The following is a 10,476-nucleotide window of genomic DNA, read 5'->3' as shown; positions in this document are numbered from 1 at the left end:
CTGCTCACCGGCAGAGCGAGGACTGTGAAGATCTCCACTTAAGAGTAACCCATCGCCGTGTTGTCAACATTATTCTAACATTAAATGCGAAACACAGCGCTGTGCCTGCTGCTCGGAATTAACTCCGCCCCAGCTGAAAGCAGGGCATACTTAAAAGCAGATCTAGACCAGAAATGCTTAGTCGTTGTGTAAGTCACTCATTTTGAGAAAACAGAAGTCGGTGCACGTCATGCAAAGGTGCCACACGGGAACAGCGTCCCGGCGGACGCGGCCCGGCCGAGCAGACAGGAGCACAGCGGCACGATCATTTCTGAGAACCCTCTGCTTCCTCCTCTCCGCACCCGACCTGCAACCGACGCTGAGCGGATACGCGCCGGTGCAGCGGCTCGCAGGGGCCGGGCAGGGCCAGCCTCGTCCCGTCCCGTCCCGTCCCGTCCCGTCCCGTCCCGGTTTACCGCGGGCAGCTGGCACTGATCGGCTCCCACAGCCGGCGGGGCCGCCGCCGACCCAGCGCCGCTCCCGGGACGGTCCGCGCCCCGGCCCGCCCGCGTGCGCCCCCACCTCGCCCCCGGCTGTCCCTCCGCGCTCGCCGTCGCGCCGCAGCCAATCCGCGCGCGCGGCGCGGGGCGGGCGGGAGCGGGCGCGGGGCGGGCGCGGCCATGGAGGACGTGAGCGCCAAGTTCGTGTCGCAGAAGATCAGCCGGACGCGGTGGCGGCCCCTGCCCGCCGCCGCGCTCCAGCCCCCCGACCTCTTCGCCACCGGCTCCTGGGACAACGAGGTACCGGCCGGGCGGGCCCGGTAGACGCGGCGCGACCTTCCCGCCGGGTCTCGGCGCGGGCGGCGGTGGCACCCCACGCCGCCTCGGCGCCCTGAGCCTCCGCCGCGTGGTGCGGGAGAGCGAGGCCGGAGCGGCCGTCAGCACTGCCTGGCTCTGCAGTCTCGCCCTTTGCTTGACCGTGCCGTGCTCGTGTCCCCAAGGAAGCCGTGGGGCCGCCCCGCCGCACGGCAGCGTTATCCCCCTAGGCGAGCGCTTCCCTCCGGCCGGCGGCGGCTTCGTCAGGAGCGGTGCGCAGCCCGTAGTCTATTGCCTTCCCTGGCCGAGGCTTATTGCTAGGTACTTTCAAAAGCATTTTCGAGTAAATGTGGTGTTGTTTTCGTTCAGGATAACAGGGTCTCCATTTGGTCTGCTGGCGACCTTGGAAATGCGGGCCTCAATGGTGAATATCATGGAGAGCCTCATCTGCTGTGTGACATCCAGCACAACGGTGATGTTATGGATATGCAGGTAAAATAGCTGTGTTGAGCAGATCTGTATTTTTTAAGGGTTTGTCATTTAGGAGAAGTTAAGTGAGCGTGAACTGTCAAAATGCTGAGATTGGCCAGAAAATTCTGATGAAGAAAAGGGACAAAACCAATCAATATTGCTTTGTGGGTTTGTTTTTTTCCTCTCCACCTACCGATAAGTTAGGTTACTATAAAATCAAAATTATCACCTCGGTACTAACATTGACTGATAGCTTTCTTGTTATCTCTAGTTTTTGGATCAAGAGAGAATCGTGGTTGCTTCATCAACAGGAACTGTAACTATATTCCGTCATCATCAAAATAACCAGGTATGTGACATGCACTGGCTTTAAGATGCTATTCTCTGTAATACAGGTCACTTTGACCTTAGCATAGAAAACATCCAGCTACCAAAATCAATTTCTTTTTAAAGTATGTTAAAAAAACCTTTGACTTTACAGATATGAGGAAAGAAAATAGCATTTTGTACACATGCTACATAAACAAGATTCCAGAGTGAGACAGACTGGATTATCTCCTTGTCTGTATCTCTAACCAAAAAACCCATTCATTGAAAACATACTTTAAGACAATAGAGTGTTTTGGGGCAGTAGATATTAATGGACTTCTGCCTGCCTTATCAGAGCTTTTACATTCTTGAACTAAATGATTCATATTCAATTCTAACAAATTAAAAATGAATTCTCATGAGTGTCATGTGAAGGAAGATAAGTAAATTCTAGTCTTTTGCTTTGGTTATAAATCACTGGAAATAAATGCATAATTGCCTTTTTATATAAGTTCACAATGACACAGTAAAGGTGAACGTTGGTTAATAATTTGGTGTGGTAATGGTACCTAAAATAAACTAAGTTCCTTGCAATCAAGATGTGAGTTTGACCTTCTATTTTCTAAGGGCCTCAGTTCTTTTCCCCTGTCCTGGGGAAATCCTGAAGACATCAGCCTAGTGAAAGACATTTTACAGTCCACAGTGTTATTTCTAATTGCTAGGTCATGTGAAAACAGTGGCTCAGAGAGGAAATAATTAACATTTTGTGGAAGAGTTGTGTCTTAAGAGTTGATGAAAATTCAGATCTCTTGATTTATGTTTGTGTAGGAGGCTCTCATTTCCATGAAATAGTGTGGCTTTCCTTATTTCTGGTTTCATGAGTATTCTGGAAGCTTTGTTCTATCAGGTTCATTATTTAAGACCATAATTTCATGTCTGGTTACCGCTTAGACATTATCTGCCAACCACCGATGGGAGAAAGCCCATTATCATGTGGATCAAGACACGTCTTGTGGTGGAGCAGCCTGTACTGGAGTCGTCTGCAACAACCCAGAAATTGTCACTGTTGGAGAAGATGGTAGAATAAATCTCTTTAGAGCTGACCAAAGGGATGCAGTAAGAACTATAGGTATGTGAAATATCTGGTGTTTAAAAATTTGGAGGGAGTTGTTTGATTTTCAGTTTATTAAAACAAAACAGAAAAGTTACTTGGGTATTGATTTCCGTATTCCAGGTTGAACATGTTTGTTACAGATTATTCTTATATCCCTCCAGAACTCAAATAGTTGAAGCATATTTCAGATACATTTCTATATTCATCTAGGTATTTTTAAGTTCATGGTTTTACAGTAACAGTTGGAGAGGGAAGAGAGAGAACATCTTGGAAGATGCTCTCAGGTTCTTCAGGATGGAGTTCCATGGTGTAAGCAATTTGTTTTACTGGTTCCCAGTTCAATGACACCTTGACGTTTCCCAGGCAGTAAGCTGAATCCTTGACATGAAGCTAGAACTCTTGTACCTCATTCAGTAGTTGCAAAGGAATACCTTGGTATATTTGTTATTTAGTGGATTTAAAATGCATAGGTTTGTAGTCAGTTAGGGCAGGAAAAAAGAATCTCTAACTTTAGAGACTGTGTAAAAATCTTTTGGAGCCGTAAAGGTATATCATTGCTAAACCACTTGATGTTAGTCTGTCATAAAACTTTGAATACTCTAGAACCTCTAGTATTCAGCAATCTAGCATTTCTTTTTAATGGTGTTTTGGTGAGCTTTTTCATCCTCTCTGCTTTCATTTAAACAGTAGGCAGAAAAGTCATTCACATATCTGTAACCAGGCATCAGCGTAACTTTTTTGTCTCAATATCAGAAAATGTTTCCATCTTATGTAGAAAGATGATAATTCGCCTGTATTTTCAGAATGGTTTTACACGAAGAATTTTAAAATACTTGAGGTGAAAGTAGACTTAACAAAGTTGCCCCATTATAATCAAGTTGAAAAGTTTATATATATAGTAGCAGAAATAAAATACAAGAAAATAGTGTCTGTTTTTTTCAGAAGGCCTCAAAAGTTTCACCTCAAAGCTGTGAATTGTTTGACATTGTAAATTACTCTTGACAAAAAAAGGCACTGGAGAAAGGACTTGGAAAAAAAACGGCCATGCTATATAGTTATTAACAAGCACAGCATAATTTGGGTTTTACTTGATACGAATTGGCAGTTTAGAAAAGGTCTAAAAGTTGGTGAATTAAGTGTTTCTGTATAAAACTGCTTAATGCTGTCAGCCAGAGTTACTGTTTCTTGTGTTTAGAACTCCATAATGAAAAGCTCCATAGCTGCTTCCTCTCAGTAGGTGCTGGCCATATGAAGAAAACTTTTGAGAGCTGTTAACTTGGCTGAATTGATTCCTCTTGTAGGACCTAAAGAAAAGAAATCTTACAAATCAACAAGTAGTTTAGTAATTATCAGAGCTAATTTAATACATCTTCTTACAGATTTGTCTCAGTAGTCTTTCATACAGTAAGCAAAGGCTCCTTTTTTACAGGGTATTTGCAGATACCAGACATTCTCTGACCCTGAAACTGCAGAGGTTATTCACATGTTTAAGTTCTGTTCTCTGTTAAGAGTTACTTTCTTGCAATTAAATGGAGACTAGCATTCCATAAGTTTACCTGAATGCTTTCCTCGTCTCTTGCAGACAACGCAGACAGCAGTACGCTCCATGCGGTGACTTTCCTTCGCACAACTGAGATCTTGACAGTAAATTCAATTGGACAATTAAAAATATGGGACCTCAGACAGCAAAGAAATGAGCCATCTCAAATATTTTCATTGTAAGACCCTCACTATTTTACATATTTACTGAAAAGCATGTGCTACTTTATATAACCTGATTAAAATCTTTCCTAATAGCTTCCTAACAACAGGATGGTAAATTACTGATTTTTTTTAAAAAAAGGATTTTAACTTCTTTGGTACTTAAATAAGCAAAGGCAGACTGCTTAATGGCTGAACCACTTTTGTCACTCAGCATTGTGCTTAGCAGGCCTGTTTTATGATTTAACTTTTGAAGGACTATTATACCTTTACACTTCTCTTTTTTGAGAAAAAAACTTTAAATCTTCAACCCCAGTCTCTTTACCTGTTTATATTGGTTTTTCTCCACAGGCCTAATGGAATATTTCTGGCATTTGGAATGTATTTGAATAGTAACTTTGTGCCTTACAAGGCACTGTGAGAAAACAAAATGAGCTAGATTTCAATGCTATTGTTGTCTGTGTAATAATTCCCACTGCTGTTCATAGACTGTAGTTCGGCTATCTGATTTTGTTAGTGCCCCCTCTGCCTTTTAGTATATACTAAAACTATAATTATATTGTGCATCAGAATATTTGTTGTTATATTATGCATCAGAGTATTTGTTGTTGTTATTGTTATTATTACTATTACTGCTGTTAGTATTATACGTGGAGTATTATTTACCTGCAAGGCTTCTGCCTCCTAGAAAGTAGTCAGATGCTGTGTTGATGTCAGATGCATTCCATAGGGCATGGAACCCGATTGTAGCTTCATGTTATTGCCATACCTCTGGTTTCCAGTAGATGTCATGTGCCTTCAGCCTCCGGTAGTCAGATGTTAGAGGAATTGAAGGTGCTCTTGGTACTGGTACCTTGCTTGTCAATGCTCCTGATGCCAAATTAGGGATTAAGAAGGGGACAATACAAGCTAAACAAAAACTTGACAGTTGGGTTATTTGGTTGTTACATTTTTTTCCTCTTTGCAGGGCAGGCGATAGAGTTCCACTGCACTGCGTGGATAGGCATCCCAATCAGCAGCATATTGTGGCAACGGGGGGCCAGGATGGAATGCTGAGTATATGGGACATCAGGCAGGGTACTATGCCAGTGTCCCTGCTAAATGCTCATGAAGCAGAAAGTAAGTACCTGAAATGGAGGGGGGAGAAGAAGGTGGCATTTTAGAGAAGTTTCTGATTCCTGTAAAAATAAGTTGTTGTAGCTGTGGTAGAAAACAACCACATACTTGCTACTTCATTGAGTCATGGAATGGTTTGGGTTAGAAAGGACCTTACAGCTCATTAACTTTCAGCCTCCCCTGCCAAGGGTAGGGTCACCTTCCACTAGACCAGGTTGCTCAGAGGCCCATTGAGCCTGCCCTTAAACATTTCCAGGGGTGAGGCATTCACAGCTTCTTTGGGAAACCTCTTCCAGTGCCTCACCACTCTAACAGTAAAGAATTTATTCCTAATAACGTAATCTAAACCTACCCTGTCAGTTTAAAGCCATTCCCCTTTGTCCTGTCACTATATACCCTTGTAAGAAGTCCCTCACATGTCCTTCATGTGTTTTAACATAGCTTCTGGGAGGATTTGTTCCATGTTTTTCCCAGGACCAGGGCTGAGACTGATAGGTTGGTAGTTCTCAGGGTCTTCCTTTCTATGCTTTTTAAACATGGGTTTGTGTCCATCTTTCCCTTTTTCCAGGCCCCTAGTACTTCCCCTGATTGCCATAGCCTTTCAGATATGGAGAGTGGCTTGCCAACTACATAATCCAATTCTTTCAGGACTCTGGGATGCATCTCATAAATTTATGTACATTCAGGTTCCTTAGGTGATCATGAATCTGAGCTTCTCTTACAGTGGGAAGGACTTTGCTCCCCCAGGACTTTTGCCCACCCACTTGAGAAGTATGGGAAGAGCGGTTGCCATTGAAGACTGAGGAAAGAAAGTTGTTGAGTGGCTCAGCCTTGTCCTTGTCCAGTGTTACCAGTTTTCCAGCATTGGTTATTAGGGGGTGTACACCTTCTTGGACCTTCCTTTTCTTGCTGACATACCTGTAGAAACTCTTCCTGTTGTTCTTTTCATCCCTTGCCAGGTTCAAGTCCAGCGTCTCCTTGGCCTTCCTCACTCTATATCCCAACCTTAGTCTCTATACTCTTTGCAGAATACCTACTACTATTAAATGTGTTTTCATCTGGCTGGCTTCCTTCTCTGAATAGGAGTCTGTTCTTATCTAGAAGTGAACTCTATCTAAACTAAAAGTAGACTTAGTAAGCAATTCTTCAATGAGCTGTTAGATGCATTTGATCAGAATGGCTGTGCTTCTAGCACAGTAGGTGTATAAATAGTAATGGGAGCTGGTGCAGTGTTAGGCAGATAGAATAAAGCAGAATGCAGATACTAACAAACTTGAAAACATGAGGAAGAAGGGGAGACTCAACTTTCATTTGGTGTCTCCACAGTGCTGAAAGAGCTCACTTTCCTAGTAACTACATCAACAAGACAGCAATTAATTTTATGCTGAAAATTCTGTGATTTTATGCTGCAATTAAATTAAACGAGTAAAAATATTTCTTGGTATTTACTGACTTCAATGTCTTCTGCAGTTGTAGTATTTAGACACAAAATAATCTGTGTCCTGGGAAGGAATGCATGCTATGTGCAGATTTAAACTTCATAGCAGGGAAGATGACATGATAGTATGCAGAATGCCTGAATTCAGATAAGACTAAACAATTTTCATAGCACTGAAAATGCAACAAAATAGGATATTTATCTTTTTTTAATTATTATTATTATTCTTTTATTCTTTTTTCTTTCCCCCCTTCCCCTTGCCAGCAGAGGGAAAACTGCAGTATGTAACTTAGGACAGGGCTTTGGGTTTCCTATACACACACAATTAAAAATGAAAAGTTTTGATGGAGGCATGGGTTCTTGTAGATTCGTGTCTATATCATACTATCCAAATGCAATGATTGAAGTACTTGAGACTTGTTCTGAAGTGTTTTTTTAATACTTCCAGTGTGGGAAGTTCACTTCCATCCCTCTGACCCTGAACATTTATTTACGTGTTCTGAAGATGGATCTCTTTGGCACTGGGATACTTCCACAAACGCATCTGAAAAACCATCTTTTCTTCATCAAGGTAAGGATGTTTGAAGTCCATCTGTGCTGAATTTGTGACTTGATAACATCATTACAGTCAGTGTTCTCACATGACCCAATTCATGACATAGTCCTAACACAGAAAATTAGAAGCAGGTTTCTTTTCTTAGAAAGCAAGTCCTGATAGGCACTTGAGGAAAACTATATATATGGCAACAAGTTGTGCAGAGTTTTTTGTGGTCTGGTTTGGGTTTTTTTAATCTGCTACCCTCTGACCAATGGGTGAAGGGACACATCTATGATTTCAAAGATAGACTGTGTTCACTTAAAAATCATCTGTATGTAGAAAAGAAACAGAGGCAGCCTGACTGACATTATTGAGTCTCTGAGGGAGTTACACTAAGAATACAAAAATAATTGATAGGTTAATAAGATAGTAGAATTATGAATTTACAATTCAGGGTAGTAATTGGAATTTTCAATAAATGAAACTGGATCCTTTTGCATGGTGGCGGGATTTTAAAGTTATGATACTGACTTTTAATTTAAGCAATTATTTTCACATTCTAATCACAAAGACTGCTAAGTGCTTGCCTCTTCAGACTGTAAATAGTGGGGAAACTTTCAGATGTCACCTGCTGCCTTTGGCCTCATAGTTTTCATTCAAAGTTTTATCCATAGAAATTATAGGATTACTCATTTGAGTTGGAATCTGCATGTTTTCAAGTATATGAAATATAAATCCTTTAGCATCACTTCTGCACCTGCTAATCTTACGCTGAATGAGTTCTTAGAGTGTGAGACTTCAATTTGAATGTAAAATGTTAAGTGGAAAAAATTCAAAGTCAAATATAGATATATCACTTGCTGCAGAGTAAGTGGGGAGGAGGAGCAGTAGGGAATATGTGTTACTGAAGCAAAGCTGAAAACCCCAAATAGAACAAGATACTCTATAAACAGAGAGTGCTTGCTTTAGTATCTGGCTAGAGAAACTTTCAGGTAACACTGTTCAGTGAGATGAGTTAATAGCTGTTGTGATGCATTCATCTTAATTGAGGGTAGAGCTGGTAGATAATATTTGTAATTATTTCAAGTACTTGATTTTTAAGCTATTTTCCTTAGTTAACCAGAGAAATTACATTTCAACTAATCTGAAAACCGACTTAAATGTAAAATTGTATTTCCATTATGTCTGACCCATATCTACTGTGTTTCTCCAAATTCTGAGAATATATAAATGAAATTAAAACTTACTTCCTTGTCTTCCCTCTTTCCTTCTTTCAGGAGGAAGAACCACTGCCTATCTTTCCCACAGTACCATTAACCAGTCTGTAGTAAGTGCCTGGCTAAGCAATGATCCGACCAAAGACCGCATGGAAATCACCAACCTGATTCCAAATCAGACTTTGTCTGTGAATAGTTTAGACGTTCTAGGACCATGCCTGGTATATGGTACTGACGCAGAGGCTATTTATGTGAACAGACAACTTTTTGCTTGAAGTGACTGCGGTATCCCTTGGAAGTATCGACCAGCTTGAACTACTGGGAAATGTCAGGTTCATTCTTAATGCTACTCGTTAGTCTCTTATTGGAGTGTGTGGCAGAGGCCTCAGCTTGGTCCTGGTGCTCTGGAAGAAGTGAGGTACTTCACATTCTGACAGCTGTCACTTGATGCTCCAGGATGGGTGACTGAGCAAGCTTACATGCCATTTCTTCCCGGCTGCCTGCTTGGTTTTGACAAGCAGAAGAGTAGTCACTAAGGGCAAAATCTTTGCTGTAAAGTGATGTCCATAATGCATATGCACATAGAAATAGAAGAAAAGGTAAACCCTGGATTTTTATTTTTCCCTGTAAAGGTATTTTTCAAGTATTATTTCTAAAGCAAAACTGTGGGATTTGTTAAAATTCTTTTTATGTCACCTGAGAGAGATGGGGTTGTTTTTTAAGCTCAGTTTTTTTTATATATGTAGGGAAACATAACTTTTAATGTTAGTCCATGAGAGTTGGAAGGAAAACTGTTAAAGCTATAAAATGTGACAAGTTCTATAGGAATCTAAGCATTCTAGCAACATTATTTTGAATTAGTTACAGCTTCATCTTGGATGCTGCATGTTAAAACTTGATAATGCACCAGTAAATCTCCCAGCAGAAAAATGGGGTTTATAATTAAGAAGTCATAATTGACAGATGAGTTGGCTGTGTTTTCAGTTGTAAGAGTAAGACTTTCTAAGCTTGAAACATAGGCTTGGTCAGAAATTCACATCTGGTTTATTGAAATATTTGAAAAGTTAATTTTTACTATTAGCATTGTACTTGCTTTTTCTTACAAAGAACCCTTTCTCTTTTTAATAAAAGGTTTTGCACAAGAGCAGTGGTCTGACTTACTAAAATAATTCGAATAGATGTGCTTGCAGGAACTTGTTTGGATTGAGCCTGGGTATTGAATCTGAAGGATGGAGAAACTTGTGTATTTGGGCAGGAACAGGTTAGTTATAAGGTGTTACGTGGCATTTCCACCATACCCACTCTAGAGTGTACTTTAATTCACGTCGGCGCGGGTGGCCTGGGTGTGCCGTGGTAGGAACACCGAACCTGATGCACATTCCGTGTGTGACTGGCTGCAGGAGCTGGCTGGGGCGCTGAGGACAGGGCTGTCCTCCCTTTGCAGGGCGAGGTAGAGTTTCCAGTGAGCTCCTTAGAGCAGCTTCCCGATTTATCTGAAATGCAAAAGATGGAAATGAAACGGATCACTCCGAGTGCTAAACGGTGCGTTTTCCTTCCTGCTGGTCTGTAACGAGTCCATCGTTCGGGCATCAGCTGAAAGAAGAGGCTCGGCGGTGCTTTGTCCCCCCGTTAAAAGAAAATCGGAAAACTAGAAAATGGGAATTTGTCCGGGAGAAGCCAGCCGTGCCCGGCAGCGCGGGGAGCTCACGGGGCAGTGCCGCTCCCCGCCGGGGCGGGCGGGAGCCGCTCAGCTCCATCCGGGAGCGGCAGGAGCCGCG

At 42.0% G+C, this 10,476-nt stretch overlaps 1 protein-coding gene across 1 annotated transcript; it reads left to right on the top strand.

Moving 5' to 3' along the window:
• The first annotated feature begins 654 nt into the window (after positions 1 to 654).
• NUP43 (nucleoporin 43) lies at positions 655 to 9,750 on the top strand. Its single transcript, XM_062488858.1, has 8 exons — positions 655 to 779; positions 1,164 to 1,286; positions 1,537 to 1,614; positions 2,526 to 2,703; positions 4,271 to 4,406; positions 5,357 to 5,508; positions 7,392 to 7,514; positions 8,759 to 9,750. The coding sequence occupies exons 1-8, from the start codon at positions 660 to 662 to the stop codon at positions 8,971 to 8,973; spliced, it is 1,125 nt and encodes a 374-aa protein (XP_062344842.1). The 5' UTR covers positions 655 to 659; the 3' UTR covers positions 8,974 to 9,750.
• Positions 9,751 to 10,476: the final 726 nt, after the last annotated feature.

Source organism: Cinclus cinclus, chromosome 3 (genome assembly GCF_963662255.1).
Source record: "Cinclus cinclus chromosome 3, bCinCin1.1, whole genome shotgun sequence".
In the NCBI taxonomy this organism is placed as follows: domain Eukaryota; kingdom Metazoa; phylum Chordata; class Aves; order Passeriformes; family Cinclidae; genus Cinclus; species Cinclus cinclus.
Note: the sequence above shows the minus strand (reverse complement) of the source record. Positions and strands in the feature narration are given on the sequence as shown.

Bases quoted from the DNA above. Each gene is read 5' to 3' on its own strand.
- NUP43 (XM_062488858.1), top strand. From the start codon at position 660: ATGGAGGACGTGAGCGCCAAGTTCGTGTCGCAGAAGATCAGCCGGACG. The intron at 780-1,163 runs GTACCGGCCGGG...GTTTTCGTTCAG, and splicing joins CCGGCTCCTGGGACAACGAG to GATAACAGGGTCTCCATTTG. The intron at 1,615-2,525 runs GTATGTGACATG...GTTACCGCTTAG, and splicing joins GTCATCATCAAAATAACCAG to ACATTATCTGCCAACCACCG.